General features: G+C 40.4%; 2 protein-coding genes across 3 annotated transcripts in view; one reads left to right on the top strand and one right to left on the bottom strand.

Moving 5' to 3' along the window:
• The window catches only part of LOC120518491 (nuclear export mediator factor NEMF-like), a 41039-nt gene extending 39724 nt beyond the window's left edge, over positions 1–1315 (top strand). For both annotated transcript variants that reach the window (XM_039741307.1, XM_039741308.1), the window contains exon 32: positions 827–1315. In XM_039741307.1, coding sequence (XP_039597241.1) covers positions 827–904 — 78 coding nt within the window. In that variant the 3' untranslated portion in view covers positions 905–1315. The remainder of the gene's footprint in view (positions 1–826) is intronic.
• On the bottom strand, positions 1040–21264 carry klhdc2 (kelch domain containing 2). The gene is made up of 14 exons (XM_039741309.1): positions 21163–21264; positions 11446–11688; positions 10007–10086; positions 8871–8988; positions 8460–8575; positions 7776–7857; positions 6171–6254; positions 5981–6061; positions 5836–5894; positions 5579–5691; positions 2099–2171; positions 1921–2008; positions 1773–1825; positions 1040–1694 (listed from the first exon to the last, which is right to left on the bottom strand). Exons 2-14 carry the CDS (start codon positions 11680–11682, stop codon positions 1571–1573), a joined length of 1308 nt encoding a protein of 435 aa, XP_039597243.1. The 5' UTR covers positions 11683–11688; positions 21163–21264; the 3' UTR covers positions 1040–1570.
• Between the last annotated feature and the right edge of the window lie 917 nt (positions 21265–22181).

Below are 22181 nucleotides of genomic sequence, written 5' to 3'. Positions count from 1 at the left end.
ATTATTATTAATTATACACCTTTCTAAGACCACATTCTGTAATGCTAGCCAATGAAGTAGCTACTTCTGGCTTCTAACCAGTGAACTAGGTGGGGAATGCAGGTCTTCATTTCAAAGAATGTCCTCCACTTCTGTTCATGAGGAACAAATATTTTAGTAAAAATACATCTGCATACAACTGGACAGATGACTTCTGGGATACTGCAACAAGACTCATTTGAGATTATTTCATTGACCATTTCATATCTACTGGTTTTCAGCGTTGGTCTGCATTGAAGTTTACTGTATTAAGAACTTTACATTCATTCTTAACCATGATGCAATTTTTCCCCCCCATGACCATCACTAGAACCATATTCTTATTTTTGGGTAAAGTATTTATTTAAGTGTAACAGCTAGCAGTGCTACCCATCCAAGAAGGGTCGACATCCAAGTAATCAACATGGACTTCATGGGTAATGTTTGCAGTGCACCATGTAATGCGTAGGTCTCTGTTATGTTCCACATGGTGTGTGATTCAGAAAAGCAGTGTTAATGTTTGTGAGGCAGCATCTGTTAGAATGACAAATGCAAGGCGTTTTACTGTTAAAATGTTTGTGATGCCTGCCCCATCCTTTGGAATGGCTACAGGGCTCCTTCCTTTTATTAACATGGATTTGAGGACTGGTCGTTTTACTGCTACCAAAAGTGTGAATGGCCATTTATTGTACCAATGTAAGCATTTTGGTGTGAAAGCAGCTTTATAGATTGACTCCTGGAACATCTGGGTACTGTTCTCCTAGAAGCAGGGCTCCTTTCTAACGTGCATGTGTGTTTATTATTCTAGGACACCGATCTATCCCGAAACATACCAGGGAAGGTGAAAGTCTCAGCACCCAATCTTTTGGCAGTTAAGAAGAAGTAAGCTGGCTCTTGGCACCAAGACTTGAAGGCAATGGATTAAAACGCATTTGATCAGGCAGAGGGGCAGCCTCCTGGAACGCGGGATTGAAAAAGTGAAGATCACCCAATGCCTAAATTAAGAGACGTAGCTCAGAACTTACTTCTTACCATGACTTTAATGTGAGTCACATAATTTGCACTTTCTCTCCGACGTTTGCTAAAAAGGCACTTTTACTGCTTTGAAATAATGAGTTTCAAATTTAGGGGGTGCTTAAGCCCAGCCAATTACATATAAAACAACACACAAGCAGCAGAAAGTGGTTTGATGGCAGTCCACTCTCTTGCTTAACTTGGAGCTGCTTTATCAACTGCAACAGGGCTGCTTCTTGACATTTTTAATAAATAAATAAAATAAAAAAAAAAAAAAAAAAAACCTTCTGTACTAAAGCACTCGTTGCTATGGTGTGTGCAAATTAAAGACCATGAAACAGAAAGGCCAGGGTATCGCTACCAGCAGCTGAGCTTGGGGGCTGCAGTCAGGTCAAACCTGGCATTTTACAACAAAACATTACAAATGCACGTACTTAACATGCACAGACCTGACAAAAGGGGTTTTTTACACAGATACCTAAACACCATTATTTACAAAAAGAAATATGAACAGCTAGACGGCAGGTACACACTCTGTTCAGGAGCCCAGCACATTGTTGCTGCCAGCGCGATGGCTTATGTTTCGCAGCAGGTCTTTTGGAAGGCAGTCCCACGATGACGCCAGTATCTCTTTGAAGTGGATTACCATCTCTAAGCACAGTCTAAAATGGGAAAATAAGAATTAGCCACTGCTAGCAGGTCAAATCCAAGCAGATACGCTTCTAAATGTGCACACACACCTTAACAGCGATTTGGGTTGAACTGTGAAGATGAGGACTTCATTGCTGTGAGCCTAGGAAATAGAATATGGAGGCATGAAGATACAGTAGGAGATTAAGAAGCTCCCTGCACCTTTCTGTACACACAGTGCCACACATGCACACTTACAGCTCGTGAATGGGATAAAAGATTGTTTGCACACCCGCCAAAAACAAAAACTTCACCCTCTTTGCTTGCACAAGCCGTATGCCAGAGCCTGGAATGAGGAAGCAAACACAAATTTCAAAGGCCGTAATGCCATTTTAGAAAACAACAAGATTAGTGGGCTCAAAACAATCCCGTTTACCTGGGATTCTCCATGTGGTTGTGCTTGAAGGGTCTCCATTCGTTCCTACTGATGCAGTAAAGCCAAGCATCACCTGCGAAGCAATGCAGAAGAAAACATGAGCAGGTCTGCCTAAGAACATAAGGGTGTGAGCCGTGGTCCTCACAAGGCTGCTGGAGTAGCAGGGAGCCATCAATGAAGTGGAGTTGGTATTTAGATGAAGAAGAGCTGGGCAAAAAAAACACCTGCAAAACACTCCCGCTAACAAAGATCACGTCACACACACGTGTAAGACACACTTGGCTCTCACAATTCTGTCTTATGATTTTTTTTTTTTTAAACCGCCTTCACAAAATCGATTTACAACTGATTCTGAACTTCTACACTGTCAGCACAGGTTAAATTACACACTCAGGGTCCCAGACTGACAGTTAATGCTGCATGCTGAAGCAGCAAGCACATTTTTTACAGTTCAAAAACCTAACTACTAGGCTGCACTGCCTGTGCTACGTGGGGTCCGTTGCAATCTGGACATTCAAAGTTTTGCACTTGACGGGTGAATGCCCTTTTTTTTTTTTCTCCTTAAAAAGAACTGCTTATGAATGATAGGGGAAAATCAGGAAAAATAAAATAGAATTAACAAATAAAAATCTATTGCTCCTGTCTTATGATAGCTACAACAAAACATTTTCTGGCACCAAGCTGTGGTGCTTACACAAGAAAGCTGATCTGATGTAAAAGACGCACCGACAAAAGCACATGGGACAGACAGGCGCAGGGACAAATGCATGGAGCAAGTAGAAGGGTGGCGGCACGGTGGCACTGCTGCCGGGCAGTTAGCAGACCTGGGTTCGCTTCCCGGGTCCTCACTGTGTCTGCGTGGGTTTCCTCCCACAGTCCAAAGCCATGCAGGTTAGGTGCATTGGAGATCCTAAATTGTCCCTAGTGTGTGTGCGCCCTGCGGTGGGCTGGCACCCTGCCCTGTGTTTGCTCAGATTTGCTCCAGCAGACTCCGTGACCCTGTAGTTAGGATTAAGCGGGTTGGATAATGGATGGATGGTAGTAGAAGGGTCACCCACTACACACTCCTATTTACGGTGAAGTAAACAAAATGTGCAAGGGAAGGAGAAAACCCCCATACAGGTGGACAGACCACCAAACCATCTAACCACAGTACCACATTACACACAATCCCTGGTTCTTGGCTTTAAATTCAGAGCCTTGTGATAAGATGCCCGATGCTTTTATTGCTTGTGGATTCTGTAAATGCCAATCCAGAGAAACATGTAATGAGAAGATGGAAGCAGCGCTCACAAACCCAGTGGAGCCAGCTACCTCTCTATAAGCATCTGGACCATTGCACAGCTTTCTAAGGAGCACTGTCCACGGGCGGGGAAATCTGCAGCTCTGGAGCACTTCATGGTGGTCCGGGATTTCTGGCAGCCAGCATGAGGAAGATCTCTTGGGTGGACACAAGGAGTTGGATGAAGAAGCCAAAGTAATGATGTGAGGATCTCAGAGCAGCTGCACAACTGGAGGGACTTGAGAGATGATAGACAGCAGAGTGGTCTTGAAGGCAGAAGCCCTGAGGATTCACATGCCAGTAAAGAGGATCGTGATGGGTTGGCAGCTCTTGAGTACATGTGGGGAAGGGACTTGTCCCAGCGCTTGTGTATGCAGGTGTGTTGGTGACATTCATCAGGGATTTTAACAGTGGTGACGTTTGCTTAGGCATAGCTAGGGTTCAGCAATCTACCTGTTCTGTGGTGAACTACAACAATATATACAGTACTGTACATCCCGGTGTTTGGGGGCCTAGACTGCTCACCGTGCATAGTTTATGCATTTTTTATTTTTTGCAAGGGGTTTGCACAAAATGTGATGTAATAAATTCCACAACACAGCGTAAAATGTGACGCTACTAATCGCACGGTGAAGTTAGTCTACAGTTGAATTTGTTGCTACACATATTGAGCACTGTGTCCTCTTGTCAGCACCCAGTTACTGGCCTTCATTGATCCTGCAGACGTTTGTTTTGAACTCCCGACTAGGTTTCTAGCACATTGGCCATGGACTTTCACAAGTGCAATAAATGGTAAACATATGTAATTGATAGTTTCATGAAGCTTCATTACACAACTACTGCACTCCATCCTGTATATCCACAAGTAGCAATTGCTTTATTTGCAAAGGACTTCCAATTGTAGCTTGGAGTTAAGAAAAGCTGCCCGTCATGACAATGCAACATACCTGGAGACCAGGAGTGTGGTTTGTGCACAACTACAGCAGGGATTTCTAACAAGAAATCGCCAAGATTACAGCGATGGAGGCGTTTATTTTACACCACGCTAGCCTTCACCTCCTCATTTAGTTGTCAAATGCTTTAGGGACTGCATATCACTTTAGGGTATCACTTCTTCAGAGTCACTGTCAAATTCTTGCTCTAAGCATGCACAACCCCCCAACCACCATGTCTACCTATCATTAACACACAAGAATGGGCAAAAGACAAAGCAAAGCATTGAGGTTTAGCTCCCTGTCTCTGGACATTGCTTTGCTTTATATAATAAGTGATCCACTGTCAGTAAATTAAATGTCATTATACTTTTATCTAGTTTAATTTTTACAGCTGTTCTACTCTTGCACATCACAACTTTCGACATTGGTATTTTTAACAGTAATGGAAAATAAATGTAACTAATAACTAAGCCAAGGCCCATGCAGGAAGAGTCCAACCAAAATGACAGAAGTACAAGTCAGCATCACAGTCAAGAAAAGCCATCTTTACCATAAGCTTGTACCATAGGTCATGGTGTACTGCAGTGCCCACCCAAAGCCCATGCTTAAAGATGTCAAACTCAACTCCTAGAAGCCCTCTGCTTCTGCATGTGTTAATTCCAGTCAATTTATAAAGTGACAATTAACAAATATTGAGGCTGAACTGACAAAATGTCCTGAAGCCAAGAGATGCAAAATAAGATTTTTTTTTGCAATTTTCACACATGCAAGGCTTGAATTCTAAGAAACAAAGTATGGAAGAGCATCAAATTTATAAAGAGCACGGACAGGTTTACATGTATGGGTGCATTCTTTCCAATTAATTAGGATGCTTTCTCTCCATCTGTCTCTTAATATTTGAACTATGGCTGTTCTTTGTAAAAAACACAGAATCAGACAGCTTAACAGGCAGACTACTGCAGTGATACAACACATACAAAAGAACATTTAAATAACTAGGAAGACATCAGTTATTACTAAATCCACAAGGAAAAAAAGCAAAGATCTAAATTTAAAAGAGAAAACTGGAATAAAAATCAGCAGCTTTTATAGCCAATAAAAAACTGAATTTGAGCCCACTGAAATAAAACCCTGTGGTGGGCTGGCTCCCCACCTGGGGTTTGTTTCCTGCCTTGCGCCCTGCGTTGGCCGGGATTGGCCCTGTAGTAAGGACATAGCGGGCTGGATGGATGAAATAAAACCAGACCTGAACAATATACTTACTGAGTGGTTCTTTATCAGTAGTAAAGCCACCAAAGAGGAACAGAGAATCTTGTGATACTGGAATTAATGAGTGCCAAGAGCGCCCCACGGGGCACTGCTGCTGTGAGAGGATCCTAGATAGCAGAAAGGTTAAAAAAAAAAAAAGTAAAACTTTAGAAAATTAAAAAGCTAAACAGATTAATAATGTGGAGGTGTTTGCAGTGTAAACTCTGCAACTGGTGTTTCCATTCAGTCAGTCAGGTCCTTGTGCTACTTACAGCTCACGCCATTCCCAGGTATTTAAATTGATGCAATACAAGTCATTAAGTCGAGATTCCTGTGGACAAAGAGACAGTACAAGAAGGGTCACTATCCACCGCACCTTGCTGGACAGGTCACTTCTGTAGCAGAAAATATGCTTACCCTGTACCTGCCACCAAACACGTAACCACAATTTCCAAGTGTGGCACAGGCGTGTGCGGCCCTAGGAGAAGGGGGATTTCCCTACAAAGAGAGGAGAGCATAAAAACTTTAGAAAGCATCTAGCCAATGATAAGAAAATGCAGCAGAAGAATGACGACGGCTTTAAATGGCCTTTCATTTAAGTCAATACCGTGGTCTCTGGCTGACTCCAGGCATTTGTCTCGAGATCCAAGACGTGAATATGGTTGTTCCAGCCTCGGGCTGCGCTGTGTGCCTAAAATACATAACAGCAACAAATTATTAATTAATGAATGTTGGGGGGTGGAATCCGTCTAGAATGTCTCATTTTGTGTATTACATATTTTTTGAAATGATTATCTAATTTTCAAAGAAAACCTAAAATAAAAAGTGATCAAAATAATGTCTTGATGTTTGCTTTATGTAAAAAAAAAAACAGAACCCAGTGCAAACAAATATAGTTACCACTCTGAACTTAATAACTAGTTACTAAGCAGCAGTTACCCACCAGTTTCTTGCAGTGCAGCAGAACAATCTGCTGTGTTCTTTTTCGTAAAACTATTTCTAGCCTATGCTATTTCTGAGTTGTCAAAAATAAAATTACTCATGTCAGGTCCCGCCACAACGTCTCAGATAAGCCGTCAACTTTCCTTTAAGAGGCCGCCTTCCCAAAGCTCAAGCTACTTTTTCTTCTGCCATTCTGATGTAAGCTTGCTTTGGGTTTTGGACCACTGCCATGCTACGTTACCCAATTGCAGTCTGCAGCTAGATGGTTTGGTGTTCCCCCGAGAAATCCTCCGATTCAACATTTTGCTTAGCATCATTGAAAGAACCGTAAATTCTGCTCTGAATTCACAAACAGTTCCACCATCTGCCATATCTGTCTGTAGGTTTAAGGTTCTTACTATAATATGGTGTTCAACTTTATGCAGACACAATGGGGCCCGCATTAGCCAAAAAATTAGCTCAAATACTTTTTCACAATACATACCGTATATACTCGTGGAAAAGTCGGGACTTGATTTTACAGTATAGTTTCTGGTATTTTCTAATGTCGGTCGTATAAGTCGAATGTGGAAAACTCACGCTATTGGTCCAAGAGATTATGATATGCTAACGCCCACCTGAGAGAGTAACCATGGAGCACACGGCCTTTTTTTTGTCTGTGTGGGTGCGGCAATGCGCCGTATCAGCGTGTGCTCCTAACCTTCCTCTCTATTGTGCCTACGTGAGCACACAGTAATACCCAAACTATTCCGAAGTGACGTTTGCACGGATTTGTGTTTTTTGTATCTCACACCCTCATACACCTTTATCATAAGAGCATCCCTTATCTACAATGGAGCGTTTGATCAGAACAACATATGAAGCTGGTTTTAAACTAAATTAAATGCGCTGCTGCAACAAAATTTGATGCATCTGAGAAACTGATGAGAGATTGGAGGAGGCAAGAAGATGTAAAAAAAATAAATAAAAATTAAGTGTTGCATTTTTGGACGGACGTATAAGTCAGAGTCTGATTTAAGATCAATTACTTATACGCGAGTATATACGGTAAGTACAGCAAAATTTTTACATGGACATTAGCTGCAGCTCAGAAGGCAAATACTGTCTTCTTTTTTACTGTCGCTTTACAGGCCAATCAAAAACAGCTTGCACCTTAAAATATGGCACTGAGCTTCCTTTTCTACTTTGTATGGCGATGTTAAAAAGCTTTGCACATTTTAAATGAACCTTGCCTACACAATAATACAACTATTAGCATGAAATCTCATACCCAGAAAGATGATTCATCATATTCAAATGTTCCCCGATGATTTCCAACTGGAACATAACCATATCCTCCAAAGAAGATTAATCTACAAGAAAACATTTGAAAAATTCAAAGCAATCAAAATGGTGTTAACTAGGTCTGTACAAGGCAGAGAATACAAAAAAGAAACCTCATTAAATAAATAGAATAGCTGGAAAATAACTCAACACGATTTCCACGTCTTATCCTCGCCTGTGAAGTTCAGCTTTTCTTGCACAAATTCTTTAGAATGGACTCTGCCATTCTTCACAGTGCAGACAGCATCGTCCTGTTGCGTTTTCAAACTGTCTAGTGCCTTACCAAGCCTGAATTCTTACTTATACTTGTATGTCAGTTTTAAATGTTGTTACTCTTATCACAGGTTTGCTAGTATGCTACTACAGTGTAGTCAAGTGCCAAGCGATAATGGATGCTGTTAATGCTGTGCTAAATTAAAATAAACACTAAAGGACCATTTGGACAAGCTGCTAGTGCAAGCGAGTACTGGCCCAGACAAGCCAGCTTGAAGTTAAGAGACCAATAAGATACCTGAAAGCAAACCACTGGACAAGACCCACATATTTCAAAGAAAGCCAATGAAGACACCTCCTCAGTCCATACCTTACTGATAATTAAAGGAAATAAAAATCCTGCCTGTGAAAAACTCACTTGTTTCTATAAACCCAGCAGCCAAGCTTGTCCTTGCACGAAGGTGGCAGACCAGCCAAATCTCGCATCTTTTCCCAGCGCAGCACACCTGAGGATCTTAGAGGTAGTCGGTAGAACTGTAGACACATGAACAAAATAAAAAGTCAAAAAAACAAACTATGAGATCAATTATTACCGAGCACTCAGGGGAACGAATCAATGTTTGATTTAATAAGCGTGGCAGAGCCTATGCCACCTTCTGAAGTCTGTGAAATATATCCTGTAGAAATTACTTTTAAGTCACTCTAATTAAAACCTTTAGCTATCATTAAAATAGACATGATGAGGAAGTTTTGCTAATGTTCAAAATGTGAAATTTGTAACGCCTTGGAAGAATCCTACAAAAAGAAATATGAAGATAAATATTCAAACCCGGTTTGTATTTCCTCGTGCATGATGTCCCCCAAAAAGGTACAGGATGCCATCAACACATACAGCACAGCTGCCCGACATGGAAGGTGGCATGTCTCCTTCGGTGAATCGTTTCCTCCTATGCATCAAAATGAACACAACAGATTTGACTAGAATCACAATGTTTGTTTCATCCATCCTAATAGTACTTCTGGCTATCAAAAATTGAATATTCAAGTTTAGCCCTTGGCAATTTTTATTCTTTTGAATTTAGCAGACTAAACCACCAACAAACATGTTTAATTATTTTTAACATAACCAAGTATTATGTTCACTTGGTTTAGGACAGATTGGAAATCTCACATGAATGACCTTCACATTGGGAGCACCCAGCGGGACAATTCAGTGAAAACAATTAGCTGAGCTGTGACATGATATTATTGAATGAGGTCAATATTAAATTTAAAATAAATAAATAAATAATAATAATAACCAGTTCAGCAAAAAAAATACATTTTATGGTCAACTCATATTTAGAGCAATGTGATGCACAGTGAACATATTCAAGTTTGCTTTTTTTTTTTTTTTTTCATGCAAATAATTATAGCTTTTCTTTAATTATTTTTGACAGATTAAACAACAAATCAACAGTGACATTAAATTCCTTCAAATACTAAGAAAAAGACATCAGAGTACATTAGAGGGTCAGCTCAAGTTGGACAGTTGGGAGACAAAGTCAGAGAGGCGAGATTGTGTTGGTTTTGACATGTGCTGAGGAGAGATGCTGAGTATAATGAGAGAGGGGTGCTAAGGATAGAGCTGCCAGGGAAGAGGAGAAGAGGAAGGCCTAAGAGAAGGTTTATAGAGTGGTGAGAGAGGACATGCAGGTGATGGGTGTAACAGAACAAGATGGAGAGGACAGAAAGATATGGAAGATGATGATCCGCTGTGGCAATTCCTAACGGGAGCAGCCGAAAGAAGAAGAATATGAGACATCACAAGTGCAATCTCCAAAATCCCCACAGAAATGCAGCTCCTTATCTTGGAGGCATTTGATCAAATCAGGAACCAACCTTGACCAGAATGCTAGTCCACCCCTGGCCACAGACATAAGCAAAAAAATGTAAATAGGAGAAAAGAAATTAAAAAAAAGGTACCATTTTCCAGTCTCCATATCATAGATCCAAATTTCATTTCTTGGTAAATAGAAGTCATAATTGCCAGATGCTTGGGCATTCTGAAAGACATACAAAAGTCATAAATGAAGCACATTTTCTTTTAATTTTACATTTCCCAGATTTCATTTATTTATTTTAAAGGTTTTGGATTTAAATTTCTCTACCATCAGTCCTGCTATGCTAACCAACAATATAATGCTGTATATTAAACCTTATAGCAGGCTCGAGTGCACTTTGAGAAATTGGTATATCCGCATACTTATATAATACAGTTTATGGCAAACAAAAGAATTTAATTTAGTGTTATAAAATTCATTTTGGAGATAAAATCCTTCTCTCTCCGCAATACCCACCATACACATAAAACACAGCATACTTTACATATAAAAATGTAAAGTACGCTAAGAATAAACAAAAAACTGCATGCATAGGTTGCTGTGAGCAGTTAAATGTATTATTATCCTCTACATTTTGCAGACATCTCCCATTACAACAACAAAAGGCTAAACAGGCTATAAACAAAGAATTTATAAATTAAAAGACCTAACAGAATGAAATGTTTGTTATTTTCATTCTAGCAAACTAACACACCATTTTGTTGGTGTTTAATGCTCAGAACTGCTTAAATCATAAACAGGTATGGTCTGCTGTACCTTTCCCAATGACAACGTTCAAAGCACCGCAGTCCGCGTCTCTGAACGCCTGTCTCACTGACAACAATCGAGGTGCATTTTCCACACCACCAACTGGGAGTTGCGCAGACAGCTGTGTAATGTGATACTAAGCTCTTGGGCACTCATTTCTCACCTGGCAAAACTTCATCATTATGCCCCATTAATAAGTTAGTTTCAAGGAGTTTTGCAATAAAATTTTCTTGAAACTTTCTGAAACTGTTGGAAGAGAGTTGTATGTAATATGCATAATCTTTTGTGTACACAATTTTTGCATGTCTTTTCGTGTCCAGTGCACTGTTGGCAGAATTCATGAAAGAATAACTGACCCATTCACAGATATCACCTGGAAACTTTCTTTTTTGAAGTTACTTAGAAGCCTAAATAACTTCGAACCTAGGATGTCATCTTTATTCTTCCACTTCTGAACTCTCATATTTCTAGTTAAAGGTTCAATAAGGCCTAGAGACCATCTGATGATGCTGTTCTTACATTATTTGTACTTTTGACAAGCAAGTTTTAGTCAGACTGAATTGACATCAGCGTAGTCATGAGTATACTTTGTGTACAAATTCTGCATTCTGTGTTTAATGATGGATTACATTGCAATTAGTGAATGCCACAATTACATCCGTGTTTTCTTCATAGTGAATTAACTTTCCTCATTATAGGATGCTGAAAATAAAATTATCCAAAACATTTTTAGCTACTGTTCAGTAAACTGAGAAACACAGAATAATTCCTTACCTTATATCCACCCCATACGTACATACAGTTACCATCAGCCACAGCAACATGTCCACTGCGTTCTGCAGGAACAATACGGTCAAAATCTTCACTGGGCGATGCCAGCTCAATGTCAACCAGCTCGACCAAATCAACTATTTCTTCTCCCTCCTCCACCTCATCATCATCATCATCATCTTCATCTTCAGGATGCTCATCCGCCTGCATCAGGTTATCATCATCATTTCCATCTGCCATTGGAATCTGCACAATAACACAACAGTCAAATCTAGAAGAACCAAGTTGTGTACAAAGGCGGCCCAGTGGGAGCTTTCCTTATTAACCCTAAGCTAGTAGTAGTCAGTCTATCCAAGTGGAAATGAGGCTGAAAAACACTGGCTGAACACCAAATTTTGGATTTTGGATAAGATCACAGTAAGTTCTTTATATGAATAAAATTTACCAAGTCACTTTATTAATGCAAAGAAAACTTTAAACAACAAACAAACAAGTGGGACCATGTATGAAAGATGTCATTTCAACATGGTGTGATCGAAATGTATGCAAATACTGCTAAATAAAAGTCTGCAAAGTGCACTTTTATCACATTTGAATTGTTTGATTTGTTAATTTTAAACTGTGGAGCAAAGGGGTAAATCTGAAAAATGCGTCTTTGCACCAAACATTATGGAGGTCACTGTAAATATTAAAACCTAATCAATTCTTTGGATTCTCCTTGGAAAGCAATTATATACGATCCATACACTTGTTCTTGGGTAGTGATTTTTGTTTTTTGCATTTTCATACTTAAATCAAAAATCCAACTAAATGATTTAACACTGATAACTGATATATGGAGAGAGAAAATAAAATACACAACAGAATATTATTATATTTACTGCCAATCACTTATACAATACCATGTTTAAACACCACTGTTTCTTGGCAGGTCAGAGTTAATGACAATTATCAATATGAAGTTCTACTACTATGTGTAAGTAGATGCTGCTGTATTAATACTCTACAAGGATGAATGTATACATGCTCAGCTTGTTACTAATCAATGTAAAGAGAAACAGGACACCCGTGTTGCATTCCAGATTGAAAATATGACAGCAACACTTTCACGTATAAATTAATCAGTCATCTATACAGTAACAAGCAATTAGATAATTAGAACAATCTAGATGACAACAAGCCAACAAAGCTTATTAGTCCTACCCACTTAATTCTCCTAAAAAACGTCAAATCTAATTCTGAAAGTCCCTAAAGTCCTACTGTTTACCACACCATATGGCCATTTATTCCATATGTCTGGGAAGTTTTTTTCCACCCAGAGAACAACGTTTGTGTGAAATTTTCCCTTAACAAGTTTCCAACTGTGTCCCCGTGTTAAACTGTAAAGGCTCAGCTCTTTTAATCTTTCCTTATAATTCATCCCCTGTAGCCCAGGAATCAGCCTAGTCGCTCTTCTCTGGACCTTCTCTTGTGCTGTTATGTCCTTTTTGTAGCCTGAAGACCCAAACTGCACACAGAACTCTAGATGAGGCCTCACCAGTGTGTTATAAAGACTGAGCTGAACCTCCTGTGACGTGTACTCCACACATCAAGGCGCTATATAACCTGACATTCTGTTAGCCTCCTTAATGGCTTCTGAACACTGTCTGACAGTTGATAGTGTAGAGTCCACTGTGACTTCTAATTCTTCTCAATAAGTGTACTTTTGATTTTCAGATTCCCCATTGTGTATTTTACTTTCTATGTGTAATACTTTACATTTACTTATGTTTAATTTCATTTGCCATAAATCTGCCAAAGCCTGTATTCCAAGTTCCTCTGTAATAATTCAACAGATTCTGTATTATCTGCCAATCCACGTACAGTGGTGTGAAAAACTATTTGCCCCCTTCCTGATTTCTTATTCTTTTGCATGTTTGTCACACAAAATGTTTCTGATCATCAAACACATTTAACCGTTAGTCAAATATAACACAAGAAAACACAAAATGCAGTTTTTAAATGATGGTTTTTATTATTTAGGGAGAAAATAAATCCAAACCTACATGGCTCTGTGTGAAAAAGTAATTGCCCCCTTGTTACAAAATAACCTAACTGTGGTGTATCACACCTGAGTTCAATTTCCGTAGCCACCCCCAGGCCTGATTACTGCCACACCTGTTTCAATCAAGAAATCACTTAAATAGGAGCTGCCTGACACAGAGAAGTAGACCAAAAGCACCTCAAAAGCTAGACATCATGCCAAGATCCAAAGAAATTCAGGAACAAATGAGAACAGAAGTAATTGAGATCTATCAGTCTGGTAAAGGTTATAAAGCCATTTCTAAAGCTTTGGGACTCCAGTGAACCACAGTGAGAGCCAATATCTACAAATGGCAAAAACATGGAATAGTGGTGAACCTTCCCAGGAGTGGCCGGCCGACCAAAATTACCCCAAGAGCAGAGACGACTCATCCGAGAGGTCACAAAGACCCCAGGACAACGTCTAAAGAACTGCAGGCCTCACTTGCCTCAATTAAGGTCAGTGTTCACGACTCCACCATAAGAAAGAGACTGGGCAAAACGGCCTGCATGGCAGATTTCCAAGACGAAACCACTGTTAAGCAAAAAGAACATTAGGGCTCGTCTCAGTTTTGCTAAGAAACATCTCAATGATTGCCAAGACTTTTGGGAAAATACCTTGTGGACTGATGAGACAAAAGTTGAACTTTTGGAAGGCAAATGTCCCGCTACATCTGGCGTAAAAGGAACACAGCATTTCAGAAAAAGAACATCATACCAACAGTAAAATATGGTGGTGGTAGTGTGATGGTCTGGGGTTGTTTTGCTGCTTCAGGACCTGGAAGGCTTGCTGTGATAGATGGAACCATGAATTCTACTGTCTACCAAAAAATCCTGAAGGAGAATGTCGGCCATCTGTTCGTCAACTCAAGCTGAAGCGGTCTTGGGTGCTGCAACAGGACAATGACCCAAAACACACCAGCAAATCCACCTCTGAATGGCTGAAGAAAAACAAAATGAAGACTTTGGAGTGGCCTAGTCAAAGTCCTGACCTGAATCCAATTGAGATGCTATGGCATGACCTTAAAAAGGCGGTTCATGCTAGAAAACCCTCAAATAAAGCTGAATTACAACAATTCTGCAAAGATGAGTGGGCCAAAATTCCTCCAGAGCGCTGTAAAAGACTCAGTGCAAGTTATCGCAAACGCTTGATTGCAGTTATTGCTGCTAAGGGTGGCCCAACCAGTTATTAGGTTCAGGGGGCAATTACTTTTTTACACAGGGCCATATAGGTTTGGATTTTTTCTCCCTAAATAATAAAACCATCATTTAAAAACTGCATTTTGTGTTTACTTGTGTTATATTTGACTAATGGTTAAATGTGTTTGATGATCAGAAACATTTTGTGTGACAAACATGCAAAAGAATAAGAAATCAGGAAGGGGCAAATAGTTTTTCACACCACTGTAGCTTGGTATCATCTGCAAGCTTAACTAGTTTGCTACTTACATTCCTATCCAACTCAGTATATATATTAAAAATAGCAGCAACCCTAACCCTGCTGAGCACCACTCTTAACATCGGCCAATTCTGATGAGGTTCTTCGCACCATCACCCTCTGCTTCCTATGTCCAAGCCAATCTTGCATTCATCTACAGACAACACCCTGAACACCCACTTCTTTCAGTTTGATGCCCAACCTCTCATGTGACACCTTATCAAATGATTTCTTAAAGTCAGGATAAATAATAATCATATGCTCCACTCTGATCGTATCCTTTTGTTGCTTCCTCAAGGAATTCCAGCATGTCGATAAGATGTGACCTCCCTCTTCTAAACCCATGCTGACTGTTCAGTAAAACTCTGTTCTTGCCACATGTTGCTCAGTCTTACTCTTAATAATTCCTTCCATTAAATTTCTTGTGATATATGTTAAGCTTACTGGCCTATAGTTATTGGATCTGCCCATTCATATAATGTGATATTATTTGCCATTTTCCAGTCCTTTGGAATCTCCCTAGTGCACAGTGACTTCCTAAAAATATCCATCAAGGGTGTAAATGCAGGAGGTGTGCATGGAAAACTAGGACTCGGGTTTCACAGCCGATTGGATAAGTACAGCTGCTGAGAAATCTGGGGCATAAAGATCCAAGTACAAAGAAGATGAGATGTAGCCTGAGAGAGCTGAATTTTCATTAGACACCTGAATATTCACAGACTGGGAGCAGTTTGGATGGTCATAACATATCAGTCCAGCTAAGGCATAGACAAGACAGTGACGCTTGCTTTGTAATGTAAATTATCTGGGACTCTGTTATCTTGTTATTGTGAACTATTTATCTGCCTGCTTGAAAGCGTACCATATACTGGTATAAGCTCTAAAGGCCTTTGTACAAAATAAAAGCCGATTTATAAAATTAGCATCACTCAAGTACTAAAGACATACCACATAATCAAGTTGAATAAACTGTAAAAGCAGTAAAAGTAAAAACTGTAAAAGTTTAATCTTTTTGATAAAGAGTGTTCTAAAGTGGCTAAGGTACAAAGGTACAGAAATGAAAACAGAATTGCTTAAGTGGCAGTGAATTTCAAAGCAACAGGATGCAGGTTCACTACCGCCATTGACTGACTACACTATACTATACCATACTACTGTATGTGACTTGGAGTAGCCAATGAGCTGCCAGGGCTACAAATGTAAGAACAAAGAAACAGTTGTGACGAGCACTGCAATTTATTTCAACATGCAAGCTTTTCTTTTTTTATTTTAGCATTACACCAATGTAAGATGTGTGTCACGACTACATTTAACCATAACACCAGCTAAGTAAATATACCTAAACACAGTTAGTGAGTAATATTAAAAAAAACACAAATGTATCAGCCCAAACACGCTTTTGAAATACTTTTCTAGAATTAAATTGGTAATGTTATCCTGGGGCTATTAAACAATATTAAAATGCAGGTTTGGTGGGCATCTTCATGTTTTGGTGGTATTTGTGCAATAATGCATTGAGAGAGATGGGGGGTGTGGGTGCGGGAAAAGCACGAATGATTTCTGCCGAATGCAACTGCACCATAAACCACAAAGGTCACACTTTCTTCACCACCAATTTTACTGCATGTCACTCATCAGCCACAGGATGCGAGATAAAAATGCATAAAATCTCCGTATCACAAGCCACCTTAGACTGAAGAGTCATTTAAAAAGAAAGGTCATAATCTGAACACAAATCAATCACATGCACACAGCGTGGTCCGTCGATTACTGGGTTTCCCAGCCTCGGTCCTGGGGGGCCCACTGTGGCTGCTGGTTTTTGTTCCAACCAGATTTCTAATCAGTGACAACACCTGACAGCACTGATCTCCTTTAATTAGCTGGGATTATTTTTCTTTTATTCTACTTTCAGAAAAGCACAGCAGCATGATTTTTACATTTATAAGACATTTAGAAATATTTATGCTTTTGCTGTATATAGATTTAAATGCTTAACTCTCTTTAGTTGGTTTCATTATATTTTGCCCTTTCTCTGTGCAGTTTTTCCCCTTTGTCGTGTCTTCCAACCATTCATTATCCAACCCGCTGAATCCGAACACAGGGTTACGGGGGTCTGCTGGAGCCAATCCCAGCCAACACAAGGCACAAGGCAGGAACCAATCCCGGGCAGGGTGCCAACCCACTGCAGGACACACACAAACACACACACACTAGGGCCAATTTAGAATCGCCAATCCACCTAACCTGCATGTGTTTGGACTGTGGGAGGAAACCCACGCAGACACGGGGAGAACATGCAGATTCCACGCAGGGAGGGAGGACCCGGGAAGCGAACCCGGGTCTCCTAACTGCGAGGCATGTCATATCTTATTAATGACAATTAAAAACGAGCAGAGCAGACACGCTGGCAAACAACACTGAATAATCAAAGGCTGCAACTACTTTAGCATAAGACCCTCTAATTAGTAAATAATGGATTACTTAAACAATTAGAACACCTAGAAAAGTAGAATGTAAATCAAGATGAAAATATTTTTAAAAAGAAAAAAAAAATACATGATTCCCATATAACTGCTTGGTACATAGGGCAGCACGGTGGCACAGTGGGTAGCACTGCTGCCTCGCAGTTAGGAGACCTGGGTTCACTTCCCGGGTCCTCCCTCCCTGCATGGAGTTTGCATGTTCTCCCCGTGTCTGCGTGGGTTTCCTCCGGTTACCTCTCACAGTCCAAAGACATGAAGGTTAGGTGCATTGGCGATCCTAAAATTGTGTGTGTGTGTGTGCGCGCGCCCTGCCCGGGGTTTGTTTCCTGCCTTGCACCCTGTGTTGGCTGGGATGGCTCAGGCAGACCCACATGACCCTCTCGTTAGGATATAGCCGGTTGGATAATGGATGTATGCATGCTTGGTACACTTAGTTTTCTAATTTCTCTATTGTTCCCAAAACACAGAACTTGGGAAATAACACATCACTTAATTAGCCCAGGAGTCCAATTAAAAACAGAAGCTGGTTGGGACAAAAACCTGCAGCCACAGTGCGCCCCCCCAGGAGCAAGGCTGGGAAACACTGGATTAAGTTATATTTCTGAGTTTATCCTTTCAATTCCTACTAGTGATGCACAAACACCCTAAATTAGAGTCTTCATGAACTTTACGAAATGCACTGAAGTTAATGGAGGAGGAGAAACGAAACTAGTTTTGAGTGAGTTATAACGGTTAAGCGCCCCAGATGGCTATGGAAGAGTGTACCAACTATGCTGGACAGATTATTGGGACAAAATGAGCTGTTAGGCAGCAGTGCTAACCCAAGTGCTTACCCCGAGGTAAAATTAACAGAATTACATTTTTTTTTTCCCCGCTCAGACAGTGGCAACAGCAGCAGAAAACATGAATTCACTGAGGCTTGGCCTTCACAGCTACATCTCAGATAACAGTCAAAGAATTTAATATCAGAACAGTAAAAGTTAAACGACAGGAGCAGGAAGCATGGACTCAATGAGGCTTGGTCCCCACAAACACCAGTACACATAAGAGTTACAGAAAACTAATTAAAAGAGAAAGATATACAAAGAACCCATCTAGTCCCGGCAGTAGAGGCTGGAAATCTCTGCTTATCCAGGACTCCTTCATTTTTATAAATGCCAGTCTGTGCGACGCCACCTGCTGCTTTTAAAGCCTGCTTAGGCAGTTAGCTGGAAGCTGGACAGCACAGCACTCCCATTGCATACTGAGAGAGCTCACAGATTAACACAGCATGGCTCATGCGCACTGATGCACCCCAGGCAGTCACTCATCAGGTGGTCCAGCCGCTGATGGTGACCTCTTCTACTGCCATGCTGCCTGACAGGGTCTCTGAGGCTGGAAAAAAAAGATTAACACGACCACAGCTGCTACTGACTGCTCTGTGATGGACAAGTGGGGATGTGGCAGGGGGGAACAGACCTCAACTACCTGGCTGATGAGGGCAGAATGGAGGTGGTGTATACAATATAGGCTGCTATGGCTCGGAGACATCATGCTGGCCTTGGAGCGCATCACGGTCCCCTGGGAAAAAAAGTTCACCCGTTTGTGCGAAATTTACCTTTCACAAGTTTCCAACTGTGTCCCCGTGTTCTTGATGAACTCATTTTAAAGTCACCGTCTCGATCCACTGGACTGATTCCCTTCATAATTTTAAACACTTCAGTCAGGTCGCCTCTTAATATTCTTTTGCTTAAACTGTAAAGGCTCAGCTCTTTTAATCGTTCCTCCTGGAATCAGCCTAGATCACGCCAAAATTAAAAAACCTTCCCGAGGCTCTGAGAAAGAAGGCTGTGGATGCTTATGTGCCTGGCATGGGACTGAAAGAGATTTCCAAATTATATGAAACCAATCATTCCACTGTAAGGAAAATCATTGACAAGTGGTGTAGATTTCAAACAACTGCTAATTTGTCCAGACATAGCCGACTCAGCAATTTCAGCCCAAGAGCTGAATACCTGACACTGAACGTCTCCAAAAACCCCAAAATTTCATTGCAGGTAACTCTTGCAAAAGTTGGTGTAAAAATACATGCATCTGTAACCAGTAAGTGTGAGCACAAATTTGACCTGCATGCTATTTGTGCCAGGAAAAAGCCCTTGCCATCCCAAAGAACATAACAGCAATGCATGAGTCGCCATTAAAAATCTAAGCAAAGGCCAGGCTCTCTGGAACAATGTGCTCTGTTCAGATGAATCAAAGACGGAGTTGTCAAAATGGGCTGGAGGAGAACGTGTGACCATCTGTTTGGAAGCTGACCCAGAAATGGACCTGTCAACACGATAATGATCTGAAGCACACTAGCAAATCCACCAAGGTATGGCTCAAGAAGAAGAAACCGAGTGTTATGGACTGGCCCAGTCAAAGCATTGAGTTGAATCCCCTTGAAATGTTGTGGGGAAATTTGATATGGGCAGCACATGCAAGAAAACCCACAAACATCTTGCAGTTGAAGGAATTTTGCATGGATGAGTGGGCAAACATTTCACGGATGCAATGCCAAAGAGTGGTGGGCAGTTATTTAAAAGTCCTACATGAAGTCATTCCTGCTAAAGGGGAACAAAATCAGCTTCTGAGGCCAAGGGTGGACTCCCCAAGAAGACCAGCACATTTATTGATATTTAGGTTGAATAAATAAATGAAAAGGCAAATTGTGTTTTTATTTAAACCGCCTGTATCTATCGGCATGGTCTGCATGAAGATCTACTTACTGCTTGCTTGTTAAAACATGTTGAACATGTCAACAATCTATTATCAATTTCTGCGCACCTCGCTGGACATTTCCATCCAAAAATATTCATCTTTTTCACATCATTGTATTTAACCGTTCCGGGGACCAAGGTTCGAGTCTCAGCTTGGACGTTTGTCTGGTGTTTTATTGGTTTTCCCCACATATAAAAAACATACGTGTTAGGTTTTACCGATTGCTCCGAAACAGCCTAGTGTTTTGGTTACAGCCCAAGTGTACAACATTATGAACCGTGTTCATTGCGCGGTTGGTTCACCTTTTCAACCCGATGTTTCTTGGCCTGGCTCCGGCTTTCTGTAACCCTGCACCGAAAGAAGTAAACCCAGAAAACTGCAATACCTGTCAATTTGGCCAAATAAGAGTTTCGTGTCCAATCATTCGTTAAAATAATTTTAACGTGTCACAAAGAGAAATTCAGGAGTCGGGAAAAAAATGCCACATGACGTCTGCTTCCTCAACGCCGAAACGTCAATTGTGCTCGGCCCGGAGCTTGTGCCTAACTGTTAGACCAAAGCTCGATTATCAAAGACCAGATTTCTGGTGCCTACTGAATGCCTAAACAGTCAGAACGATTCTTAACAACAACGCAGCACAAAAGCACCCCGAATTCACGTGCAATTAAAAGTGAAGGCTGGCAAGGTCATGACACAAACCTCCCTCTAAGCAGTCGGTAAACACGCTCTTTCTAGGCTCTTGTGAAAAAAGCGACTGCAGATTGAAATGAAGCATGAGTCGCACAAGCGCTGTTTTCACCCGGTATTGTTAGGAGGAAGAGGCAGTCATAGAAACCCGGCACCTCCGAGGCCTCAGGCCCGGGCTACTCAACAGCTGCTGCCTTCCATCACACTAGATTTAACAGAAGCCATTCTACAAACCTTATCAACAACTCGAGGGGAAAGTTCCTGACCTCCTGAAATATCAGCCTTGCTACATTTTTATCGAGTTCTCCTTACCGTTATGGACTTTGCTTGCTACTCTCTTCTGAGCTGCACAACTCCTCCAAATCGGTACTCGCAGCCGTGATAAGATTTGTTTACACAGGAAGTCGACGGCTGGACAGAGGTCACGTGCTCTTATTTTTTGGAAGCCATATTGGTCAGGGAACCAACAATTAATTACACCGGCGGTTCTCTTAAACATTTTGGGACTGCGGGACGGTATCCAAAAAATATCGTTCTGAGGAACCCGTATAAAAATGTAAAAATTTAATTACAAATAGTCATGTGAAAAATATTATAATTAAGAAAATAATTGTGTATGCATTGTATATTTATTTAAAAATGATTAACTGTTTCATGTTTGTGCTGCCATTGTATGACAGAAATAATCAATATTTTGTGTAAGGTTTGTCAAAGATAACTTTAATGTACAGTAGGTTGTTATATTTATCCTATTTGGATTGTTTTCATTGCAGTGACATTTGAAAAAAATCATCTTTCACGTAAGCTTGTACACTGTAAAAGTAAACTAAATGCTTAAAATCCACATTCACTAGGATTTTTTTTTAACCTAAAATGTATCAACAAGTAAACCAGTCAATTGTTTTAATGTAACCTATGAGGAAACATCACTCAACATATCTTCTTCATTCATAGAATAGATCATTCTTTACCTGTTCATTAAGATTAAATGGATGCAGAACCCACAAAAAAAAACAAAAAAAAACACTTTCTTATAAAATAATCTCAAATTTAATTAGTGACATTTTGCAAATGACCGACCACAATCAGTTTTGATTGGCTCAAATTGTAATTACCATTTCTCCCTCATTTATTTGGTCAGTTAAGTGTTGAAATTATAAAAGAAGTTGTTTTTAATTCTTTGTATTCAAATTTTAATTTTGTTTTTGATGTCATCTGATGTCAACTGTCAAGTATTGTTTATTTGTTTTCTGAAATGGTTAGGTAAACTTTTTTCAAAAGCTGAGGTATGGCTGCAGGGTAACATGACTTCATGTTCTGATCTGTTATCA

This window comes from Polypterus senegalus, chromosome 18 (genome assembly GCF_016835505.1).
Source record: "Polypterus senegalus isolate Bchr_013 chromosome 18, ASM1683550v1, whole genome shotgun sequence".
NCBI classification, from domain to species: domain Eukaryota; kingdom Metazoa; phylum Chordata; class Cladistia; order Polypteriformes; family Polypteridae; genus Polypterus; species Polypterus senegalus.
The sequence above is the reverse complement of the archived record's forward strand: the minus strand, read 5'-3'. Positions and strand labels throughout refer to the sequence as shown.

Coding starts and splice junctions, on each gene's coding strand:
- klhdc2 (XM_039741309.1), bottom strand. CDS start 11,682: ATGGCAGATGGAAATGATGATGATAACCTGATGCAGGCGGATGAGCAT. Junction 7,858..8,459: donor TGCTGGGTTTATAGAAACAA/GTGAGTTTTTCA, acceptor GTTTTCTTGTAG/ATTAATCTTCTTTGGAGGAT. Junction 6,255..7,775: donor ATGATGAATCATCTTTCTGG/GTATGAGATTTC, acceptor TATGTATTTTAG/GCACACAGCGCAGCCCGAGG.